Here is a 26,634-nt window from a genome sequence, read left to right on the forward strand (position 1 = left end):
AGGAATTGCTCCAGTAAATACTCCTAAAATTCCTCCAGAGACCCCTCCTGACATTTTTCTAGGAAAAATCCTGAATGTCTGTCTGTCAGAATTCCCCCAATATTTCCTCCACGGATGCCTCCATAACATGCTAAAGGAATTTCTCACGGAATTCTTCCAGGTATTCCTCGAGAAATTTCTCCAAGGATTTATCCATGGATTCCTCCAGGAAATTCTCAAACAGTTTCATCAGAAATTCCTCCAGGGATCCATCCATGGATTTCTTCAGAAATTCCACAGAAAATCCTCCAGAAATTCCACCAGGAATTCCTCCAGGCATTCCTCAAGAAAATCCTCTAGGAATTTCTGTCTGAGTTCCCCAATAATGTCTCCCGGAACCCTTCCAAGAATTCCTCGAGGAATTCCGCAATTTGTCCAGGAAATCCTACACGGATTCCTTCGGGAATTTCTTCAGGATTTTTTCCAGCAATTTATCCAAGAATTCCTGCAGGAATTCATTCATATATTTCTTCCGAAATTCCTCAAAAAATCTCCCAGATATTCCTTCAGAATTTGCTCGAGTAGTTCCTTCAGACATTCCTCCAGAAATTCCTCCGAGATGCCTCCAGGGATTTCTCCCCGAAATTCATCCATGGACTCCACCAGAAAATCCTAAAGTAATTTCACCCGAAACTCTTCCAGGAGTTCCTCGAATAATTACGCAAGAAATTCCCCCAAGGAATTCTCCACGGAATCCCCTAGGAATTTCTCCAGGATTTTTTCCAGAAATTTCTTCAGGAATTCCTCCAGGGATGCAATAATGAATGTCTTCAGAAATTCCTCCAAATATTCCTCGAGAAGTTCCTTCAGACATTCCTCCATTATTTTTTCCAGGAAGCCTAATATATTTCACCAGAAATTCCTCAAATAATTCCTCTGGTAAATACTCCAATAATTCCTCCAGAGATTCCTCCTGAAATTTTCTTTTAGGAATGACTGTCAGGATTCTTACAATATTTCTTCTAGGGATTCCTCCAAGAATTGACCCTCGGATTCCTACAGATAATCCTAAATGAATTTTTAACGGAACTCTTCCAGGAATTCCTCATAGAATTCCTTGAAAAAACCCCCCATGGATTCCTCTAGGAAATTCTCAAGGCATCTCTTCAGAAATTCCTCCGAGGATTCATCCATGAATTTCTTCAGAAATTTCGCAAAAATTCCTCCGGGAATTCTCTCAGAAATTTGTTAAGGAAGAGCGCCAGAAATTCTACCAGGAACTCCTCCAGGGATTCTTCGAAAAAATGCTCTGGGAATTTTCACCAGAACTACAGGGAATTGTCCTTGCATTCCTCAAATAATTTCCTCAGAACTTTTTCTAGGAGTTTCTCAAGGAGTTCCTGCAGGGATTGGTTAAAAAATTTCTTCAGAAATTTAAAACAAAATCCTGCAGAAATTCCTCCAGAAATTCCTTCAGAAATTCCTCGAGGATTTCCTTCAGAAATTTCTACATGAAGCCTCATATATTTCTCCAGAATTTCTCCAAATAATTCCTCCAGGAATTCCTCCAATAAATACTCCAGAAATTTCTTCAGAATTATCTCCAAAGACACCTCGTGAAATTTCTTTTAGAAAAAATCCTCTAGGAATGTCTGCCAGAATTTCTTCAATATTTCCTCCAGGGATTCTTCAAGGAATTGCTCTACAGATTCCACCAGAAAATCCTAAAGGAATTTCTCCCGGAACTCTTCCAGGAATTCCTCCTGGAATTTCTCGAGCAATGCTTCCATGGATTCCTCCAGGAAATTCTACAGGAAATTCTCAAGGACTTCGTCAGGGATTCATTCCTTCAACGATTTATTCATGAATTTCTTCAAAAATTCATCCAGAGATACCTCCAGGAATTACTCCAGAAAATCCTCTAGGAATTTCTGTCAGAATTCCTCCAGAGAATCTTAAAGGAATGTCTCCCGGAACCCTTCCAAGAATTCCTTCAGGGATACCTCCTTGGATTCCTCCAGGAATTTCTCCAGGATTTTTTTCAGGAATTCCTTCAGAAAATCCTCCCTCCATGGATTCCACCAGAAATTTCTCAAGACATTCATCCAGGGATTTTTCCAGAAAATCCTCCACGGAATCCTCCACATAATCCTAAATCAATTTCTCCCAGAACTCTTCTAGGAATTCCTCCAGGGATACTTCCATGGAATCCCCATGAAATACCTCCAGGGATTGCTGCCGGAATTCCTACAGAAAATTCTCTAAGAATTTCTGCCAGAATTCCTCCAATATTGTGTCCAGGGATTCTTCCAGAAATTCGTCGACTTATTCCTCCAGAAAATCCTAAAAGAATTTTTCCTGGATCTTTTCCGTGAATTTCTCCAGGAATTCCTCCAGAGATTTCTTCATGGATTCCTCCCAAATTTCTTCGGGAATTCATCCATGAGTTTATTCAGAAATTGCTCAAAAAAATCCTTCATTGATTCCTTGAGGAGTTCCTCCAGACATTCCTCCAGGAGGCTTTAAATATTTGTCCAGAAATTCCTTAAAGAATTCATCCAGGAATTTCTCTAGTTATTACTCTAAGAATTCCTATTCCTATTCCTAGTTATTTCTTCTAATGAATTCCTCCAAAAAAATCTGGAGGAATTTATCCATAAATACCTCCTGGAATGCAAATATGGATACCTTCAGGAATTTCTCCAGAGTTTCCTCAAGAAAATCATTCAGAAATTTTTCCAGGAATTTTTCGCAAAAAAACACCTCAAAAAATTCTTTCAGGAATTCCTCCAGGAATTCTCCATTATTCCCTCAATAATTCCTTCGTTTATTCCATCTTGAATATCTCTGATTCCTACGATTCCTCCAGGAATTTCTGCAAGGACTCCTAAAATATTCCTGCTCAGATTTCTCCAGAAAATCCTGAAGAAATTTCTCCCGGAACTCTTCCAGGAATTCCTCGAGAAATTTCTCCAGGGATTTCTACAGAAATTTTTTCAGGATTTTTTTTTCTGGAATTTTTTAAGGAATCCTTCGAGAAATATCTCCTGGGACAACTATAAAAATTTCTCTATTAATTGCTCCAGAAAATCATCTAAAAAATTTATCATGGATTCCTCCAAGAATTCCAGGTATTCCAACAAAAATTTATCCACGGATTCCTCCAGAAAAAAAAAACTTCTCCTGGAACTGTTTCAGGAATTCCTCGAAAAATTTCTACAGGTATTCCTCCATGGATTTCACCAGGAATTCCTCCAGGGATTCATCAATGAATTTCTTCAGATATTCCTCAAAAATCCCTCTTGGAATTCTTTTGCTTGAGGAGTTCCTTTAATCATTCCTCCAGAAAGCAGCAAATATTTTTCCAGAAATTTTTCAAAGAATCCCTTCAGGAAATTCTCCAGAAAATCTTCCAGGAATTCCTACATTTTTTTAGGAATTTCTCCAGAAAAAAAACTCTAGGGATCCTTCCAGAAGTTTCTCTAGTAATTCTCCAGGGATTCATCCTGGAATTTCTTCACCGATTCATTCATGAATTCCTCCTAGGATTACAGCAGGAATTTCTCCAGGCATTTTCCAAAGCTTTCTCTAGGATTTCCTCTATAAATGTCTCCAGGGATTCCTCCAAGTATTCCTCCTGAAAATCCTCCAGAAATTCTTCCAATGATTCTTGAAAGAATGCCTCCAGAAATTCCCCCAAGAATTTTTTCACGGATTCTTCCAAAAATTCCTTCAGGAATGCCTCCACTGATTCCTCCAGAAATTGATCCACAAATTCCCCCAGAGATTTCTCCAGTAATTTCTGCAAAGATTCGCCATTGAATTCCTCGAGTAATTCTTCCACAAATTTATGCAGGAATTTTTCCGAAAAAAAACCTTCAGGAATTCCATGGATTCCTTCTGTTACCCCTCCAGTGTTTCATCCTGTAATTCCTTCACGGATTCCTTCAGGAATTCCTCCAGGGATTACATCAGGGATTTCTCCAGGAATTTCTCATAGCTTCCTCCAGGAATTCTTCTAGAAACTCCTCCAAATGTCCCTCCAGAAATTTCATCAGGGATTCCTGCAGAAATTCCTCCGGACATTCTTCCAAAAGTTCCTCCAGGAATTCTTACAAGTAAACCTCCAGGCATTCTTCCAAGGATTCCTTCAGGAATGCCTTCAGAGATTCCTCCAGAAATTCTTCCAGGAATTTCTCCAGGGTTTCTTCCAGGAATGCCTCTAGAGTTTACTCCAGGAAATCCTCCAGGGGTTCGTCAATGAACCACTGCTGGAACTCTTCCAGAAATTTGTCCAGGAGTTTTCGAAATCTTTCTCCAGAAATTCCTCCATGAATTCTTTCACGAATTCCTCTAGGAATTCCCCCAGGAAATTCTTCAAGGATTCCTTTAAAAATGCCTCCAGGGTATTCCTTCAATAATTTTTCCAGCAATTCCTTTAGCTTTGCAAATTCTACAGGAATTTCTCTAGACTCCTCTTACAGTTTTTGACAGCTTCGTTCAAAAATTCTTTCAAGCACTTCTTTGGTAATGCCTTCAGGGATTCCTCCAGAAAGTTCTTCAAAGATTCCTCTTGAAATTCCTCCAGGGATTTCTTCTGGAATGCCTCCACGGATTTCTCCAGATATTTCTCGAGCTGGTAAAGTGATTCTCAAAATGATCCACGGAATGCTGTTTTGATGCGCGAATCACAAAATGGTATATAAAATTCAATTGTGGATGATACAACGTACACCAAGGTGCATAGAATTTTAAAAAGGTGTGTGATGTGAGTATAGTACATTAAATACCTTAATGATCAAGGGAATGTCGAAATAGTGCATGCATGGCAAGTAATTGCAATTTGATTTTTAGAAAGCTAAGATAAAGCATGAGATTTGGAGATGTTGTAAACATAAAAATGTTGGTGCTGCGTAAAAATCAAATTGCGTGCGGCAATAAAGGTGCATGATGTCACCGTGGTGTATAGGATCTACTGATAACACTGAGTTCATTGGTATGGTGCATTGATATGGAGCATTAGAGTTGATATCGTACAAGAAACGCTATTTCGATGTACGAAACTTCATACAATAATAATGGTGCAATAGAACGCCACGATTATGCAATAAAAGCTTTTGTAATGCAAGAAATTTAACGATGGTGCATGATTTCGCAATTAGATACATATTTGATTCAAAGATGGTGCGTGAGATGGTGCCTAGATGATTCTTTGAACATCATGGTGGTGCATGGAATGAATTATGTCAGTATGGTGCATTAGCTTCACCATGATTCTGTTATACTCGTCATGTTTCATATTAAGGTGCACTTGCAATTCGTGCAAAGGTGCAGGAAACTCAATGTGGCACAGAAATCAACATGTTCCAGGTACGTGGAATACTATTTTGTATGCGAAATGCCAAAATGGTGCATCAAATTCAAATGTAAACCACATCATAATGGTGCATAAGATGCCTAGATGATATAGTGAATGCCATAATGGTGCATGGAAAGCTTTGAAGAAAGCGTATGATACTTACTAGTGTGCTGCATTAGTTGTCACCGTTATTCAAAGATTACACAACATGTTGCATGATTAAGTGCACGCAAAAATGGTGCATAGAATACAAAATAAAAGTATTTTATGTGATGCTCACAACATTATGGTGCATCAGATGCCCAGATGATAGAATAAACGCTGAAATGGTGCTTGGAAAGCTTTGATGGTGCATGAAAATCAATGATGGTGCATATCAGTATGATGCATTAGATTCCTAGTTGATTAAAAGATAGTGCATGAGAACAGCATAATGCGTGGATACCTAGATCATTCTGTGGACGCTTTGAAGAAAGTACATGATGTTAGTGTGCTGTATTAGTTGTCACCGTTATTCAGCGACACTCGACATTGTGTATGGCTAGGTGCACGAATTGCAAAAATGGTGCATGGAATTCAATGTGGTGCCGAAGTCACCATGATTCACGTACATGGATTACAGTTTTGGAATACGAAATGCCAAAATGGTGCATGTTGTTAGAATATGGTGCTGTCATCACTGATTAGTTAAAAGATGGTGAGTGAGATTAGCCTAAATGATTCTGAGAACATCATGGTTGTGCATAAGATAATAAGAAATTGTATGTATCAGTGGTGCATTTGTTGCCACCATGATTCAGTGATTCTCAACATTGCGTGGTTAGATTAAAGGTGCAAGAATATCTAAAATGGTGCGTAGAATTTGATGTGGTGCGGAAGTCAACATGGATCAGGTACATGGAATACAGTTGGGTGTACGATATGGCAAAATGGAGCTTATGAAATTCAAATTTGAATTAAACGCTTAGATGACGCGTGAGATGGTGCGTAGATATTTATGTGATCACCATGGTGGTGCATGGAATACAAAGGAGCTACATGATGCCTGTATGGTGCATTAGTTTTACCATGATTCAGTTATACTCAACAAATTCCATATGTAGGTGCACGAATTGCAAAAATGGTGCAGGAAACTCAATGCGACACAGAAATCCACATAGGCCAGGTACAAGGAATGCTATTTTGTATGCGAAATGCCAAAATGGTGCATCAAATTCACTTGTGAACCACATCATAATGGTGCATAAGATGTCACCGTTTTACAAAGCTTATCAACATGTTGCATGGTTAGATGCATGAATTGCAAAAATGGTGCATAGGATACAAAAAATGTATTTTATGTGATGCTCACGGCATTACGGTGCTTTAGATGCCTAGATGATATGATAAACGCTGAAATGGTGCTTTGAAGAGCTGTGATGGTGCATGAAATTTCATGATGGTGCATATCAGTATGAGGTATTAGATACTTAATTGATAAAAAGACAATTCATGCGATCATCATAATACGTGGATACCTAGATCATTCTGTGGACATCATGATGGTGCATTGAAAACTTTGAAGAAGGTGCATGATGTTAGTGTGCTGTATTACTCGTCACTGTTATTCAATGATACTCGTTATTTCGTATGGCTAGGTGCACGAATTGCAAAAATGGTGCCGAAGTCACCATGGTTCACGTACATAGAATACAGTTTTGGAATACGAAATGCCAAAATGGTGCATGTTTTTCAAATGTGGCGCTGACATCACTGATTAGTTAGAAGATGGTGCGTGAGATTAGCCTAGATGATTTTGAGAACATCATGGTTGTGCATGAGATACTAAGAAACTGTATGTGTCAATGGTGCACCATAGTTCAGTGATTCTCAACATTGCACAAGAACTGCAAAAATGGTGCATAGAATTTTTATAGAAGGGGGGGCAAGTGTCCCCCCTTGCCCCCCCCTGTGCACGCTAGTGCTAACAAGTCTATCAAGGGGGTTCGAAAGCTTCCCACTTTCCAACCTTGACCAAGTTGTCGACAAATGGTCTTGAGCTAAAATAAATATCGCTCCGCTTAAACAGCGGCAAGAACACGCGATTTTTGTGACGGTAAAAGTGCTGCTGCTTGCTTCAAAGCATGTGTGGGAAAGGGCCCGATGGGAATCGTTTTAGAAAGTGGTTACTAATGGACGACTAAGGACTTGATTTTCGACCGCGCATCCGTCCTGGGACCGTGGGTGGTGTCGTTCGATTGAATTTTTAAAACTTGTTTGAAAGGAATCACTGCTGTGCTTTCCGGAGGAAATAAGCGCGACCGAAAGGATAGAGTAAAACTGTGCGATGGGTTTCCAGGGGACAGAAACCACGGAGAACTAAATGGGATTCCATTTCGGGACTGTTTATTGGATTATCGTAAATTGAATCCTGCAGACTGCGAAGTGAGGGCAAAGCCAGGGGGACATTGGTGCTGCGGTGGATCAACTGAAAGCGTTACATAATTGTGAAAAATGAGTGAGTTTTGAGACAAAAAGCGATTTTTCGTGCTGCTGATCACGAGGTCCTGATAATAGTGGTTTCCGAGCTGTTGAACGACAGAGAGTGGAAGGTCAAAAATAATCTCGATAAAGGGCGCTTTTGTGGTGTGTGAACGAAAATAGATTTTCGGTCGGTGTGAAAGTGATTGTGACAAAAGGATTTAATCTGATTAGAGTTGACTGAAAACAGTAAGCCAGCGAGTGGGAGCCGCCGTCATGGATGTGAAGATAAGGGGATTGCTGCTGCTCATTTGCTACGTGGGACTCGCACAGTCGGAAGGTGAGTGGACACTATGTTGCGGTTGAGGTGAATTTTCCAACGTGGTTTCGTAGGAATTTGATTAGCGAACTAGGTGATTCTGTTCCAATACTAAGCATATAAGTATATGGGTTCAATGTACATGTACCTTAAATGAATTTTCATTGTAGTCAAAAATCCTGTTTAATGTGTAAATAATCCGAAATACCAACTAATCCTTTGTATCAACTTCTGGCAAAACTTTCATTCGTATATGTATGAGCTAATGATGCATTCACATACCATCATAATACGTGACAACGGCTTAGTGGACCGGCTATGCTGTGTAAGCACATAATGAATTTAAATTTTACCATAGTCTAGACCCCTTTGGCAATTATTAATGAGAGCGATTAAATTATTCATGAACAACGCAGCTCATGAGTAATCCTACTGCTGACTGTCGGCTGGTCATAGCCTGGTCCACGCTATACCCACACGCATGTGATACTAGAGTGGATCAGAATGTTGTTTGTTTGGGGGAACTTTAATTGAACATTTTGTTTCAAATTCGACATCCAAAACTGCGTTGCTAAAATAATAAAGACCGTCCATAAACCACACAGATCCAACTTTGGCCATCAAAAATCCTGGAGTAGACTTTGACCTCCTATCTCTAAAATATCCTAATTGTCTATGAATGCTACTTAACAAGAATCTGAAGTAGATGGGTTCCTCCAAAAACTTCCTCGCAAGTATTCCAATCTTTGATATCTTAATGCCTCCTACACGATAAATGAATGTACATAAATTTTTCGCCAGAGAAATAAAAGACTTAACCGTAGTAAGATCTCTCTCTCTCTCTCTCTCTCTCTCTCTCTCTCTCTCTCTCTCTCTCTCTCTCTCTCTCTCTCTCTCTCTCTCTCTCTTCTTGGCGTAACGTCCTCATTGGGACAAAGCCTGCTTCTCAGCTTAGTGTTCTATGAGTACTTCCACAGTTATTAACTGAGACCTTCCTCTACCAATGACCATTTTGCATGCGTATATCGTGTGGCAGGCACAAAGATACTCTATGCCCAAGGAAGTCAAGGAAATTTGCTTTACGAAAAGATCCTGGACCGACCGGGAATCGAACCCGTCACCCTCAGCATGGTCATGCTGAATACCCGTGCGTTTACCGCCTCGGCTATATGGGCCCTTAACCGTAGTAAGATGTTGGGGGCAAAATGACCCAAACAGGTACGCTGAACGTGCACTTCGTTATATGGTGGTGTGTCTAACGTAACATCTTAGGAGGGTTGAGCGTAGTGTTTACGTTTTAAAGTTGGATTGGCTATCTTAAAATCGCTTTGATTGCACGACAAAATATTGCTTTTTCGAACTTACTTAGATTAATTTACAAAAATTGAACCAGCCTATTGAAAAAGCATGTTCGCATGCCTAGTGACATACCCGCACAGATTTCTATATGTCAACCTCATGTCGGCGCATATCGCCACTCTCCCAATTGTCATGGGAACACCCCAATCGTGGAAAACCTTGTCGGATGGCATTTTTGGAGGCTTGAACTTCACTTCCAAATTTAAATTCTACACTGTTGCCCCATAATTAATGGCAGTTTGCCCAGGCACAGCTGTTTGCTTTGTATCTGGCTTGGTTGGCGGCCGAACAGCCGGAAGCTGTCCGAGATTTGCCCCGAGCAGAGGAAAATATCAAAATAATAACAACGGATTCACAAAACCTGTTTTTATATCTCGGTTTGTTATTATTAACTTATAAAGTCATCACCGTTCCATAACATGTTCTGTTTGGCAATCTTATTTTGTTATGATCGTGCTCCTGGTATATTTTCTTTAAATTACATTTCAATAACATGTTTTGTTGTAGCACAAGTTCAGTTATTATTGTGTCATTGAGACTAGCACAAATATTTGATCATTAATATTACAACATAACTTGCTTTGCAATCAAAACTACACCATTCGAGATTTTCGTTTCGGCACGTTACAGTGCCAACTTATCAGCCTTTTGTTTTATAAGCACTTTGAAAAGTATACCTGTTTTTTTTGTCCCAGTTTCAGTTAGGTATGAATACGAAAATAGAGAGTTTAATAGAGTGTTAGCCATTTTATGAAACATTTTGGATCAACTGGTGGAATTCAACGACGAACAACACATTTTCGACAAAAATGTAAAAAATAAGTCATCAAGAACTCCATTGATTATTTTTAGACATTTTTGCCTTTCTCGTACACCAAGGTGTACCGAAAGGCTATATGTTCACTCCAAAAACGAAAAGTTGATAGAGCCCCCGGAGGGGTCAAGTGTTATATACCAATCGACTCAGCTCGACGAGTTGAGATGATGTCTGTGTGTATGTATGTGTGTGTGTGTGTATGTATGTATGTGTGTGTGTATGTGTACAAAAAGGTCACCTCATTTTTAGATAGTAAATATGAACCGATTTCAACGACCGATGGTTCATTCGACGGAGTACATTGTCCCATTGTTTCCTATTGAAAATGGTTCAGATCGGTCCAGCCGTTCCGGAGTTATGGCCATTTAGGTGTTCCGGACCAGTACCCCAGGAAGGGGCCAGATATGAAAATGCAACAAACCCATGCATGCGACCCATCAAACCACGGCATTTTTGATTTTCTGATGAACGGGAAGTAGGAAAATAGTTTCAGACTATATCTGAACCGGTAGTGTTCCGGAACCGGTTCCGGGTGTACCGTCGGAAGAGGCCAATAAAAAAAGAGAACCAAACCCTGGCATGCGACACATTAAAGAGCGGCTTTTTCGATAACCAGATGAACGGTAAGCAGGAAAATAGTATCAGACCGTATCTGGACCGGTTGTGTTCCGGAACCTGTTCCGGATGTCCTGCCGGAAGTGGCCAATTAAAAAAGTGAACCAAACCCCGGCATGCGACACATTAAAGAGCGGCTTTTTCGATAACCAGATGAACGGTAAGCAGGAAAATAGTATCAGACCGTATCTGGACCGGTTGTGTTCCGGAACCGGTTCCGGATGTCGTGCCGGAAGTGGCCAATTAAAAAAGTGGACCAAACCCAGGCATGTTACACATCAAAGAGCGGCTTTTTCGATAACCAGATGAACATGCCAATTAAAAAAGTGAACCAAACCCGTGCATGCGAAACATCTAATCATCAAAAATGTTCGATAACCAGCTAAACGGGCAGCAAGAAAATAAACTCTGACCACATCTAAGATAACCGGCAGTGTTGCAGAATCAGGATTGGATGCATCGCTGAAATTACTAAGATGAACAAAATCGATGCAAGCAATTAATATGCGTAAAAGAACAAAATCTTGATAAACATTTAAGCGATCTTGTCAAATCACACCATTTTAGATTCCTGAGACGTCATTATACAGTAGGATGGATCAATGTGTTTACATACATTTTAAATTTTATAGCACCAATCCCCTTTTGCGTCTAAAATTACTGAGAACAATTTTGATGCAACAGATTAAGCCCTCGCGCTCTGTAACACGGTTGAAATTTGAATGGGTATGGGAAATTTCGCTTGCTTGCACTTTTTTTTGTCAAATTTTACATGAATCTTATAATCAATGATAATAAAATATCGGCTAAAGTGTGCAGAAAAAAAATCGCCGATAATGATCGGCATCCAGTGCTAGCTAGCTATTTTATTAGATCATCATTCAACAAACATGTTTGTTGTTTCAAACTACAGTGTTTTTTCTCCGTGAGTGAAGCTGGTCAAGCAGTCAACTGAGAGGTTTGATATTTTTCAGCTCTGCCTATACGTTTAACATAGCGTCGGATTATGAGCCATCAATAAGTTTCCAAATTCGATTATGGATTTGATAAAATTCTTGCATTTCTGAATAAGGCTGACACAAGTTTCGATTTTTTCTCAAGTCAAAAGGGGTCCCCCCTTGGAAATTTTGGTCGGAATTTAACCTTTGGAGGAAGGGCACAATTGAATAAACCAATATTTTTTTAATGTTAAGATGAAATTATAGTCTTCCGGAAGATTTCTAATCAAATCCGACGAGTTAAGCGGTTTTGCTTAATTGTTTGAGTATTTTTTCATCAAATACATGTACTATTTCTCAACTACAACCCCCCCCCCCCCTTAATTGAAGAGTCAACGAGCACTGTGACAAAAGAAGAAAATGAGGTTTATTCCGTTCTAGAGAATTCTCAGGATTCAGGAACACTTCGGGTCTTCGGGTTATGGCGACGGAAAAATTTTGAGTGCATATTCGACGAGAAAGGCACTATCACCACTAGGTGGATTAATCTGGGTTTTTTTTATTGATTTCACTGCATCGAGCCCACTTAGATTAACTAGGATAAATGTGTCAATCAATGAGGTAATAATGTAAATTAATCTTATAAACAATGAACCACCTAATAAAGGGTTTCAAAACGACGGTAGTTTTCATCGTAAGTTGTTTGGAAAATAAACGAGAACTATTGATTCTCTCTGTTTTCGATAAGAAACCGCTTGCGACAACAATAGCGTCCCAATTATGAATGAAACATTTAACAATAGATCCTATTGTTGCGTATCCCATTGAATGCATATGGGACTATGGAGGAGTTCCTATCCGCAACAGAAAAAAAAGCAAATTTTGTTTTCAGATTGTTATCAATAACGTATTCATATCAAAATTTGTTATTGAAATATTTTCAAAATTCGCTGTTATTAAGTTGTTATTGAACTAACAAAATATGTTATTAAACAGGTCTTCCAGGAACATTTTTTTGTTATAATATTTGTTATTTTGCCGCTTATGACAGACAAGTTTATAACACGATATGTTATGTAAATAACATGAAAATAACTCTTTCCGCTACTCAGTTATTTTTCCAAAATAACATATTTTATTATGCTGTTGCTATTCCCTTCTGCTCGGGGCGTGCAGGATAATTAAACAAAGGGTTTCGGTTTTAGTGGGTGTGAAATACGAAGCCAATAAACTAATCGAGTGCAAAGTGGGTCCTATCGTATCGTATTGCGGTCTCGACGGGACACAAGCGGTTACTTTCTGGGGAACAAACATAACTCTGTGGCTCAATGTTTGGCTAAATAGTGCCAGCGAGATGGAAACGCCGTGCACAAACATGTCGAAGTTTTTGGATTATTTATGAGCCGTGGGGTGACGGAATTTATGAAATTAGTTATTTTTGCTTTTGAGTAATTAGTTTTTTTGAATTATGTGATGCATTTGTTCGGTGTATTAAGTGGCTTATTGTTTCTAACACAAAGAAATATGTTCTGAATACCACAAAAGAATATCTTAAAATCTCAGGTTTCTGGTCAGTCACTCAGTAATAAAACACATATTTTTTCATATAAGCTCCTGTACAAACATGAACAGAATGCTGCATTGTCCAAATGTTATCGTCTTCAGCTACAAAAATGAGCAGAGCATCGTGGAATCAAATAAAAAAGAAAAAGTTGCATTCCTGACACTGAACAAGCTCTCGTGTGAAGAATAAGCATTAGTTCAAATTCACGAGTAAAAAAACTGAATCAGCTGAATAACAGTTTCTCAAACAAACGTTTTCTAAAAAGTAGTGTGTTCCATTTTTTAACAGTAAAAATGTTTGTTGGGTGGGCTCATCAATTGATGTGGTATTTTAGCCACGTTTCAATGCTGTGCTTTCAAAAAGGCTCGTACAACTAATAAACAGCCTACCTCTTCCTATGAGGAGTAATCTGAAAATCAACCCCTGAGTGAAGAATCTCTAGAACACCTCTAGAAGCAGTCTGGATGAATGTAGCTAGAACTTCTAGCCCAGAAGCAGTCTGTGAAGTAATGCCGGGAAAAAATTGCAGAAATCCCTCTTGGAATGTTCCTTTTATTCTTCAATCACTTAACCTAATTTACAGCTCCTTTGTCCACTAGGGCACTGCATGAGCGATTCCAATTGGCAGCTGCACTTACACTTTTTTGTACAGCGCCTAAATGTATTCTATTCTAATTATACTATATTGAACTGGTTGCCGTTGCGCTGCTGTCACTTTTCTATACTGTCCATGGTAGAATGATGAGCACGAGGATGTTGATGTGTGGCTCTTGTTTCATCTCCAGCCCGATTGGGGGTCCACTATGAGTTGCCGTTAGCCGATATCCATGTATCCGGGTCCGTTAGAGCATATACTCAGAAGAGGGTCAGGTGTCAGCTGCTCTCCGGGGGAAGAGCAACTGACGAAAAATTACAAGTGCCGGGGCTGGGATCGAACCCATGACCATCCATTTATGAAGTGAACGCGTAGCCACTACGCAACGGGCCCCGGCTAACCCCTCCTGAAATATCTGGAACCATCTTTTTGGGAATGCCTAAAATAATCTCATGATAAACTTCTAGAAGAATCCTAGGAGAAACTCCGAGAGGAATGCCACAAGAAATTCCGGGAGCAATCCTAAAAGGAATATTTAGAATAATTTATGAATACTTCCTGGGAAAGAACAAGCTTAAGTAATAAAAAGTTTGGATAAGAGGGTACTTTATTGGCTAAGTAGCTTGCAAGAGATTGCTCTCCAGCTGTATTCTTAAGTAATTTCGGAACTTGAAAGTTCACATACTGGATAGCTTTCCAAGCAACTTCTGATGGAACTTTCTCAAAATTAATGTGAAAACAAAAATGTACAGGGGAACTTACGTATTTTCGGCAGTTTTGTTCAGTGCTGAAAATGTCATTTCGGCATATCTAAATTCAGCCATCTACAGCTCACTTTAGAAGATGAACCTGAGAATATTGTGCGGCTAGACCAGTTCTATACAAGAAAGTCACGAAAAAGCCACTCGTTTTTGAATATTTAAGGAAAATGTCACGGCCTACCTTCGAAAAATCCCAAGACAAATCCGTGATAAAATTACCATTAAAATTCAAGGAGAAAACCCTGTTCAAATATCGGGAGGAGTTCCCAACAGGAAAGTACCTTTGGAAAAATACTGGGAGAAATCACTGGAAGAATTCCTGAAGGAATCTCGGGAAAAAAATCTTCAAGGCATATGAAACCATCATTCAATCATCAGCAGTCATCAATTATTCAAAATCAGTTTTTCGCCAAAAATCACAGAACTGTGTTTAAAAATGATTTCACTGTTGTGCACATAGTATATAGAGTGTAGTGATAAATTTTCATTAACATTGACTGGATTTTGAGAGAAAAACAGCTTTTGAGCTTTTGGCTGCTTGTTTGCTCTGTTCCAGGAAAAACCATTGCCAAGAAATGTCAGCAGAAATCCCTATAAAAAATCTGGTAGGAATCCTTGTAGGAATCTCGATAGGAATAGCTAATGATATTTCCGAAAGAATCCAGGGAGGAATCCCTAAAGGCATCGTGATAAAAATTCTGGGAAGAATCCCTAAAGTTGTCACGCAAAAAACTTCTTATGAAATCCCGGGAACTCGATAGGAGTTTCATGACAAATTCCAGGAAAAATCCTTCTAGGAATCATGACAGGAATGCCAAAAGGATATTCTGAAGGAATCCCTTCGAAAACACTGGCACTAGAGTTTTAGATGAAATCCTGGGAGAAATCGCAGAAGGAATTTCATGATTCCCATTCATCATTTGATTCATCCTTTCAAAAAATCCTAGGAAAAGCTCTAAATGAAATCGGAAAAGATCGGAATTGTTGAAGGAATCCCGGAAAGAATTCTCTTCTCGCACATAATTTATAGTCATAGAAATCATCACAGAGTCACTTATAATTTCTGACAGTGTGAAACCTGTGAAATTTATTCATATGTTTTCCTTTTCTCGCACTAGGGAATAAACACCGGCAGTCAAAGCTGCTCAATAAAAAATGAACAATCTCAATAAAAGTGTGGTCCACTTGGTTGAAAAACGTTCTTATAACGGCTGTCGAAAGGTTATAATGCAATAGTTGATTTTATTGATAGTTTTATTGAATTTGGCTATGATAACTGCTAATAGATCATTATAAAACTTTAAATGTTACTGTAGTCTATTTTCCCGCAGATACTTTTAATTAAGTATTGCATCATTCATAAGAATGAATGAACCTCTTGAAAAACAATTTGAACTTTTAGTGTATTGTAAAAAAATCTGAGATATTTTGGAAAAAACTCGCTTGAGAATTCAGTGGATGTTTTGTTTTTAGTAACAGGCGTCGAATATGTACTGTTGTCCATCAACCAAATCAGATATACTACCTAGTAAACTAATCATTTCAAGCTTTTAGAAATGTTCTTGAAACCGGTTTTGAATATTTTAAGGTTTGCGCTCATATATATAGGAAATGGTCATGCGTCTCCATCACTTTAAAATAGCCATTTATTTTACTCATTATTTATATATTTTTATTTATATACACAGCCTTGGGCTACTAAGTAAACTTCAGTTAGTGAAAAAAAAAATCCGCGAATTCGGCTGCTGCAGAGTAATAATCCTCTGTGAATTCCATCAGAAGTTAATTCTATGGATGTTTCTTTTCAGATTCCTCCTAGAGTTCTTTCTGAGATTCATTCAGGAGCTCCTTCTGGAATGCCTTCATGAGTGCCTTCAGAGATTGATCTAAGAGTACCTTCTAAGATTTCCCCAGAGGATCCTTTGAAGGACCCCAGGAGTCCCTATTGAACTTACTACACCAGTTGCTTCTGGTGTCACTAGGAATTGATTCTGAGAAGCCACAAAAAGTTTCTTCTTGGATGCGTGAAGAAGTTCCTTTCCTTTTCTGAGAATTCTTCCAGTGATTCCTTCTGGAAATTCTCAAACAGTTTCTTCTGAGATTTTTCAAGGAGTCCTGTCTGAGACATTTCAAGGAGTTCCTTAGAATTTTTTTTTGGATTCATCCTGAAGCTCCTTCGAAGATTCCTTCAGGAGTTTCTTTACGAATACCTCCTCCAGATCCTTCTGGGATTTCTCCGAGATTTTGCAAGAGTGACCAGGAGTTGCTTCTGGGATTTATCCAAAAATTCTTTCAAAGATTCCTCTCTCTAGGAATGTTCTCTTTCCTTTATCAATTTCTTCAAGGGCTTTTAGGGATTTTTCAAGGAATTTCTTCTGAGATTCCGGAGTTTTTTTCTGAGATTCTTAAGGATGTTCCATCTGCAATGGATCCAAGAGTGCCAGTCATTCTCCAGCAATTTTTTTTGTGATTCCTCCAGGAATTCCTCTTCGGGATTTATTTCAATTTCTGTCCAATTTCTGTATGGTGGATAAATACAAAGGGAGTAATAATCCACCGTATTTTGCCATTACTTTCCTTTCTTCCCCTTACTTTGAGTAGTATTCATATCATCTTTTTATCGGGCTGAGGTACTTTCTAACTAACATTTTCTAACTTTCAAACATGGTTATGGTTTATGGTTTTAATTTGGAAAACCTTGATTTTTGAACAGTTGGAACAGACCCTAATGACGAAATAAAAAAAATACGCATCTAATCATTTTCGATTACTACATTGCGACCATACGGGTGTCCCGCATCAAATTGCACCACGAAAAAAAGTGTATGATTTTGATTGCATGCATGAAAATGGCTGATTTTTCAACTAGCAACAGTTTATTTTGTGTAGATGATACCTTCAAAATTTCATCAGAATCAATTTAATACTGATGGAGAAATCTTTGACGCGAGAAATTTAGATTTTGGGCATCTTGTACATACAAAGACTAAAAATAACGAATACTTTACATACATGTTACGCTTGAGTCAGAAAAATTGAGCTGATTACAATGATTTTTATTTTCTATAGGTGGTGTATGTATGTCGATATTGTGGAAATGTTATTCTAAAATTGCTTTCGATTTGGTCAAACGGATAAAAAGTTGTGGTCGTATATGTAGCCAAAAGTTACCATAAGTTTATTGTATTCTGACACAAAAATGTTTTATTGCATTGTGACATTCAAAGTTTTCTAACTTTGAATGTGTTAAGCTAAAAAGGCTCAAAATTTGATTTAAAATGTGTTATTATATTAGGTTAACACTGTCCAATTTTATTGAGAATCGCAGCAGTATTGACAGTTTTATAGTCGAAAGAAGTGCCTAAAATTCACACTTAAGCGGTTTGAGTTTTGAATTATATCCGATTTCGATGAAAACTTCAGTACTTAATATTTATTATGTTGGAAACTTATAGTCAAATTTTCAGTCGTTTCGACACACTAACAGTAAAGTTATAGTCTAAGCCATTTTCAGAATAAGTATACAAGATTCCAAAAAATCAAATAAAAAAAAAGAAAAGAATAATCGGAATATATTCCATACCGATGTTCCTGTCGATTTCAAAGCAATTAAAAAGGAGTTAGTCATGATTGAATCCTTCCCTTACTTCTGGTACTTCTGAATATACTTAAGCAATGGAGTAAAATTTAGCTCTAACATCTTGCAGCATGAACAAAATCAGTCACGTCGGAAATACTCGCAATTATTTTGTTGAATTTAAAGTGTTATATTGCCATACAAATTACGTATATCAAAAAAAATAATACAAATGATACCTTAAAATTGATTTTAAAGTAGATGAAAAGTCGGCGTTAATCCCGTAATACAACATTAATCATTTGTTGATCTTCCAGAAAATCAAGCTTTGAAGAAATATTCTCAAAAGAATGTTATCGAATCGATTGTTCCCGCATACAATATTGTTTGAAAACCAACCACTTTTTTGATCTAAGAACACTAACTTGTTGAATTTTTCCACACCTTCCCTTTGTTTTGCTTAGCTTAATTTTATCGTTAAGGATAGTTTGATTGAATAAATTTCATGAAAAAAACAGATAACAGAAAAAAATCGAAGTGCGTCTGTAGAAAATGGTCAAAACAGTCCAATAGTCTTGCTTTTCATATAAATGCTAAAACCTATATGTAACCATATAGGTATTTAAATAGTTATTTATGTAATGAGTTGCAAAAAGTTGATTTTTTCAGCACGAGTCGTACATGAGTCGCAAATGAGTTGCTCTATGAACATTATACAACTATTTTTCATTATGCAATTCATTTCAGTTGCATAATGAGCCAGTTCGGAAAAAATGGCCATTATGATATCAAAATGAGTTACATAAAATGTAAATTATGATACTGAATTGCATAAAAAACATTAGTGGATACATGTCGAATCGCATAACGTTTGTATCGTAAATATAGCCTGGAGTAGAAAATTGAGGGTGCGGCTAGAGCAAGTGGCCGCAGTAGACGAACCTATCAAGTATCAAGTTCCACTATACTGTTTTTTCATGGAATGGCTGCAGTAGAAAAACAAGATATTCTCATCAAGATATAAGAAATCGCTTCCTTGAATACGAAATATGAATAAAGAATAAAAAACTGAATAACAAATCTTTTCAGGCTATTAAATTTTCATACCACTTCAAACCAATAATAACTCCAAATTGTTTGTGATTTATTTCTAGATAACAAACATTAGGTAGGGTCTGGGACCATTTGGGCAGGTGGTCCTATTTTGGGCAATTGCTGCTATAATTCAGTCAATTTTAAACCGATTGATTTAATTTTTGGGACACGATCAGATACGTACATTATCTAGCCATGTTCAAAGATTTAAGTCAATCGGTTTGAAATGGAGTCAGTTATAGTAGCAAGCGCCCAAAATAGGTCCCCCTGTCCAAATGGTCCCAGCCCCAACTGCTATTTTAAAACAAGTTGGAAATAACAGGCAGCATTGAATAACGAGCTTTGTAGTACATACTACGGTACCTTGCGATTCAATTTCAGTATATTGAACATTTTACACCTCCACACTGTTTCCTAATGGTTTGTTGTCTCGCTGCTGGAAGGAATCAGGAAAGGCAGTAACATGCTACAAGACACTCGTTCCTATCATTGCATCATCAGTTCTATCTTACCTACAACTAGGAAACTAACTACTATGGATGACGGAAAGTGGAAATTGGATTGTAATAAAACCGTTGTTCTTCTGTGCTTCAACTTCATCCTGTCTGAACGCGCGGGTAGAAGTGACCTGAGTAAGCTTTTTCCGCGATTCGATTCGATTTTGAAGAGCGAAGAAAGTCATTGGGGCATCAATTTTATTGACACAGAGAATGTATTGTTGCACAGCCACAGCGAGACATGAGCAATACTCACTACACAGTCTACTGCAAATTGGAAGGCGGTAAAATGTATTACGACTTTCGAGAATGGGTGTTGGACATAAAAATGGAAATTTCCGTTCGAAGGGTGCCAAAACATGAGCATCATAAACCCTTCAACAGCTTTTACGATTTAATGGAGAACCATATTTCACTCCGACGATGGTGACGCTGAAAGTATTCTTCCAAGTATCTTTGATGAGAATAAAATCAGCACGTCCTCGAAAGTACTCTTGATGAATAAATATGAGCCAAATTATGTGACGATAAACGCGATAATTGATACTAATGTGGAGAGTTTTGATCAATGCATGAAAACATACAAGCGTTAAACTCGCACCAGCGAAAAGCAATGTGTGGACTGCGGTGGATAACCGAATCCAATCCCTACATAATTCACCCTGCTCGCTCCATCTGTAATCCGATTGACTGCCGCCAACATGCCAAAATTACCATATATCGGATGAAGAATTAATTGGCTGGGGCCTCTCGCTGTGATACAAGGGGCAAATTGTTGATGTAAAATTTATTGGCAACAAGAACCGAACGCGCCAAGTGCAACATGCATGCCGGAAGCAGCATAGCTACCACCATCATCATCTGTGTGTGGTGTAGGTATGAGCAGTAAGGGTAACAATGGTGGCAGCGAATGGTACACCGTCCCAGCCCTGCAAAAACTGATTAATTCACACCGATGATGGTAGGGTAGATTCTTTTTTGTTGCCCGGCCGGCGAGCAAAAAGCATTTTCCACACCATACTCGCTACCGCACAATTGACAGTTTTGTCATCACACTAAGAATTAAAATTCGACGTGGGTGAGCCCAATTCGGCCCGGCCAATTAACACGTTTTTGATGGTTTCACGCTGACAGCTGGTGCACAGGGCGTATTTTTGAATGGTTCGATGTGTATAGATGAATGTGATTTAATTATGGTTTTGTGGTAAATGGGCCGACTTCCTTTATTTCTTTGTTGAGGTTTTGGCGCCATCAACCTCTGGACCTGGCTATGCTGTAATGTCCTGCTGGGTTCCAATCTAACGCTTGCTAGCAGATTTCATTCCCGCCTCTGCATAGAGTGTGGCCGACCCACCTCTACTTTCGCTCCCGAATTTCTGTCGCTATCGTCTTTAGATGGCATCGACGATGGAGCTCCACGTTGGCGATCCATTTGTGAGGCCACCATGCACGAATTGTATACAGCAGGCATCTATTGATGAATACCTGCAGCCGTTGAGTGTTCTCTGCTGATACACACCAAGTTTCACTGGCGTACAGCAGCACAGATTTCATGTTCTAGCAGGGTTGGCATTTTCTCACTCACTGCGCGCAATGCGCAGTTTCTAAACGCAAAGCGCAAAGAGCAGGTGGCTACGCAATGAGAAATAAAAAGAACGCAGTGAGCAAACTCACACGCAGAGAGCAGTTTGCCATAGTGGTTTCGCAGCGCGACGTCACGAACACTAATGCAAATCTACTGGTTGAAAATATGCCCATTTGATTTTGCCGGGAACAGCTGATTTTTGTTTACTATTTTCAACCAGTAACTCAGGTGGTGTTCGTGTAATGCAACGTGTACGTACACGCAACACCACTAAAAGCAGAAACCACTATTACACACTGCGTCATTTGTTCTGCTCACTGTGAAAGAGTGTAAAAGTAAATTGACAATGAGTGAGGCGTAACGAAGTAAAATCAGAGACAAACAGATGTAACGCTGTCGAAATTTGCTTCCTATATGTGTCAAGATCCTGATTACTTTGAGAATTGATTTTTTCGGTAAAGTTGTTAGGCTGATCAAGGGCCTAAAGGTAATGGATCGTTTGATTCAGTATTCCATCGCTAGGTGGTGCTAGAGGTCAAATAAATTTTATATTTCATATATCTCAGCACTCTAATCACTTAGAAAATTGGTGTCTTCGGCAATGTTGTTTGGTAAGTCAAGGGCTCAAAGTAAATGGTCCACTTGTTTCGAAACTCCGCCACTAGGCGGCGCTAGTTACACATTTGCAAGATCATGCTAATGATTGATTTTTTTCATCAAGTATTCAACATGCTGTAATTTTGTTTTCTTTGAACATATTCAAGTCAAGTTAAATGTTTTACAAAGACCAATATGTTAGCCGTAAATGTGGAAAATTTCATTTCATTCGGTTCACTAAATTCTGAGATATAGCAGTTTAATGAAAAATACTCAAATATGAATCATTTGACTTGAATCGCTCTAACTTCATGTAAAATTATCCAATCAAGCCCAAATTTGTACCATTTAGAGCTTACTAGTTGTGCAATAAGCGATAAAAATTTGAGAATTTTTGGTGCACTTTATAAAAAGTTACAGCTTGCTGAATATTTTTGCGATAAATAATTAAAGTTGCATGCTTCTACCCATTTTTAACTAGCGCCACCTAGTGGCAGAATATTGAAACAATTTACCAATCAACTGAAAGGCCTTAACCAACCAAACAACATTGCCGAAGACACCATCTTTCTAAGTGATCAGAATCCTGAAATATATATAATATAAATTTTGTTTGCTCTGTAGCGCCGCCTAGTGGAGGAATTTTGAATTAAACGAATCATTATTGGTAAGTTCTTAACCAGCCTAATATATTTTTCCGAAGACATCAACTCTCGAAGTTATCGCGATCATGAGATATTTGGTATAAAAAACCCGTCAGTATTACGTCTGTTTGTCTCTGACATAACAGAATTCACAAGATGTGACACTTGTGAAAATTTCATACCGTATATCTCAGCACCAAGATTACTTAGATAGTTAGTGTGTTTGACAAAGTTGTTAGGATAGTCAAGGTCTTGCTGGTGATAGACCGTTTGATTGTAAATACCTCCACTAGGTGGCGATAGCGATCAAGCAAATTTTATATTCTATATATCTCAGGACTCTGATCACTTAGAAAGATGGTGTCTTCGGCAATGTTGTTTGGGTGGTTAAGGCCTTTCAGTTGATTGGTAAATTGTTTCAATATTCTGCCACTAGGTGGCGCTAGTTAAAAGTGAGTAGAAGCATGTAACTTTAATTATTTATCGCAAAAATATTCAGCAAGGTGTAACTTTTTATTAAGTGCACCAAAAATTCTCAAATTTTTATCGCTTATTGCACAACTAGTAAGCTCTAAATGGTACCAATTTGGGCTTGATTGGATAATTTTACGTGAAGTTAGAGCGATTCAAGTCAAATGATTCATATTTGAGTATTTTTCATTAAACTGCTATATCTCAGAATTTAGTGAATCGAATGAAATGAAAATTTGCACATTTACGGCTAACATATTGGTCTTTGTAAAACATTTGACTTGACTTGAATATGTTCAAAGAAAACAAAATTACAGCATGTTGAATATTTAATAAAAAATCAATCATTTGCATGATCTTGCAAATATGTAACTAGCGCCGCCTAATGGCAAAATTCCGAAACAAATTGTCCACGAACTGTAAGCCCTTGACCTACTAAACAACAATGCCGAAGACATCATCTTTCTAAGTAATCAGAGTCCAGAGATATATGAAATATAAAATTTGTTCGATCACTAGCGCCGCCTAATGGAAGAATTCCGAATCAAACTACCCATTACCAGTAGGTCCTTGACCAGCCTAATAATTATGCCGAAAACACCAACTCTGTAAGTTATCTGGATCCTGAGATATATTGGAAGAAAATTTCGTCAGTGTTACGTTCGTTTATCTGTGATTTCTATCATACCAACTGCGCAATGAGCAGCGCATTGAGTATGCGTGCATCATGTGTCCTTTACTCTTTGCGTGAAACAGATACATTACGCACTGCGCCAAAACGCAGTGCGCCTCAAAGAGCAAAAGATCCGTGAGAATGAGTATCCGTACGCAGCACATTCGTCTGTATTGAATGCGCGCAGCCAGTGGCTCACTGCGTTTTTACACTTTGATGAGAATTCCAGCCCTGCGTTCTAGTTGAAAATTTGGATTTTGATGCGTCGACTTATCTGATTGTTTTTCCATACATTTCTTAAACTAGCAAAGGCAGCCCTCGCCTTCTTGATCTCTGCACCTATGTCGATCTTGGTGCCACCATCGGCCACCATTTTACTATCAAGATATTGGAAGGTTTTCACATTCTCCACTGCTTTCCCAGCTATCGCAAAGCTGAAAGGATTGACCGTGTTTACATCCAACGATTTGGTCCTGTTGACGTTGATGATTAGATATGCCACCGACGAACAATTAGCAAAATCCTTGAACTTGCTCTGCACATCAGAGCGTCGTTGAACTAAGATAGCAATGCACAATGGTCCGAGGACCAACATTAAGTGGAAAAAATTAATAACTCAAAAACCATCCAAGATAGAGTCTTCATGTTTTCTAGACATTTGCTCGTGAGTCCAAGCCGCGTTATATGCAAAAGTGTCCTAAACGCCAAATCTTAAAATACTTCATATTTCAGCACCTAACTTTTTTATTTCAAAAGATATCGAAATAAAATGTTCTGCAAAGTTGAAGAAGGTAAAAACCCCGACAACTTTCTCGAAGAGCAGTTTTTTCTATCTCTTCAATCTGAGGAGATATAACTTATTGAAGAAATAAAAAGTCCGAAATCGGTTTTTTGTCATATGTCAAAAACTATCATTTTTTCAAGCCTACTATGTTCAGAGCAATTGTACATATTGCCAAAATACACATTTCGTCAGAAGACATCAAAGCTGTACGATGTTTCTATCAAAAGATATAAGTATTTTTGTACTTTTTTATGCCAATTTTTCTAGCGTAACATTTGAAAAAGGCGCAAGTGAATCTTTAATTTTCTCCCACCACCGGATCTAGTATGACAAAAACTGCATTTTAACAAATTTTGGAGAGGGTGTTTTTTTGTTTTGCGTTTTAAATGTGATTTGACTATGACCGTATTTTAGGCATCAAATTCACGAAAAATGACATCCATAATGTCCGATTTCAACATCTACTCGTGTTTCAAGATCACTTATCTTAAACATTCGAGTAGCGATGAACCCAATGTTGTCTTTTTTGTTTTGTTTTGTTCCTTTGTGTAAGTGAGCAAAAATATAAAACAAATTCCCTATAGTTTTTCGATTTCTTAATTCGTCAGATATATGCATCTGGTGATCGTATGCAAATTTTAAATTGAATTGTGGACCGTCCAGTTTTATATGTTTGACATATATTATGAAAGGCCTTTGATCCTAGGATAGGATGCGACACGTAGTCAGTCAATTTGAGACCAATTTGCTGTCAAACGGAGACCAGTCGCTGATTGGTCGAAATTGATATCCGTTTGCTGCGATCATATCGCTTTGTTGTTGGCTTGGCCGTGTTGCTAGTTTGTAGGTTTAGCATTTGATACCAATATTTAAAATCATTGTATTTTTTTTATTCAAGCTTTATCGCCTCAAATATGTCAGCATTCAAAAGCAAATCAACCTAATGTGACTCCCATGGCTTGACACCGGTTAAAACCATTGCAAAAAAAAATCAGAAAGATTTTCAACAGAAATTAGTGTAGGATTTCCGGGGTAAATCTTTGGAGGAATTCCCGAAGGAATCTCAAAAGAAATCTCTGAAAGAATTGCAGAAGGAGTCTCTGAAGAAATGTCTGGAGAAATTTTTAAAGGAACCCTGAACCCTTGAAGTAATCATTAAAATAATCTCGAAGAAATAGCAAGATAAGTTCCAAAAGAAAACCCGAGAAGAATGAATGCAGGAATCAGGGGAGAAATTTCTGAAGAGATCTTCTGAAGCAATATTGGAAATAATCCGTCAAGGAATCCCGGAAATAAACCTGGGATGAATCCTACACTCTTAAAAAATTAGGAATTTACACATGACGTAAACCATCAACGTACGTAAATATTTCATGACAGAATGGCAAATTTAACTGAATTTTACATCTATCATGTAAGTTCGAGTTGTTTGCACAAGACGTAAACAAACCTATCTGACCTGGTAGGTAGAAACGGTTTTACATTTATCGCTTGCCCTGCAACTCGGTGATATGACCGAGAGGTATAGTCCGTACCTCTCAATCAGTGGACCAGTGTTCGAATCCAGTTCATTATTTTACTTTCATATGCTTCATCTGTCGATTCGGTTTTAGCGAATGCGGTGCTAGCTCGACTTTATTTGTGATAGAAGATGTATATTTGAGTCAAACGGGCCGCTCCTTTTATGTGCATCCAAGAGAACTTAAATTTACATGATTTTTTCTAAGAGTGTAACCTAACAAGCCCAGGTTAATCATCACCTGGGATGAATCATTGAAGGAGTACGGGGATCAGTCCTTGATGGAATCCGGAAAATATTCATGAAAGAATCCCGGAATACATAATTCCTTGCAAGAATCCCGAGAGGAATCAAAGAAGGAATCTCCGGAGGAATTCTTAATGGAATTCCAGAAAGAATCATGGAAAATCCCTAAAGAAAACCCGG

At 38.2% G+C, this 26,634-nt stretch overlaps 1 protein-coding gene across 6 annotated transcripts in view; it reads left to right on the forward strand.

Moving 5' to 3' along the window:
• LOC109621451 (fibulin-1) overlaps positions 1-26,634 on the forward strand; it is a 106,832-nt gene that overhangs the window by 16,947 nt on the left and 63,251 nt on the right. For 4 of the 6 annotated variants that reach the window (XM_029875839.2, XM_029875843.2, XM_029875841.2 and 1 more), the window contains exon 2: positions 7,677-8,138. In XM_029875839.2, the coding sequence (XP_029731699.1) occupies positions 8,075-8,138 (64 nt within the window). In that variant the 5' untranslated portion in view covers positions 7,677-8,074. Of the gene's footprint in view, positions 1-7,601; positions 8,139-26,634 lie in introns of all 6 variants that reach the window. The other 2 variants (XM_062856474.1, XM_062856473.1) reach the window with 2 other exon arrangements.

Source organism: Aedes albopictus, chromosome 3 (genome assembly GCF_035046485.1).
Source record: "Aedes albopictus strain Foshan chromosome 3, AalbF5, whole genome shotgun sequence".
Lineage (NCBI taxonomy): Eukaryota > Metazoa > Arthropoda > Insecta > Diptera > Culicidae > Aedes > Aedes albopictus.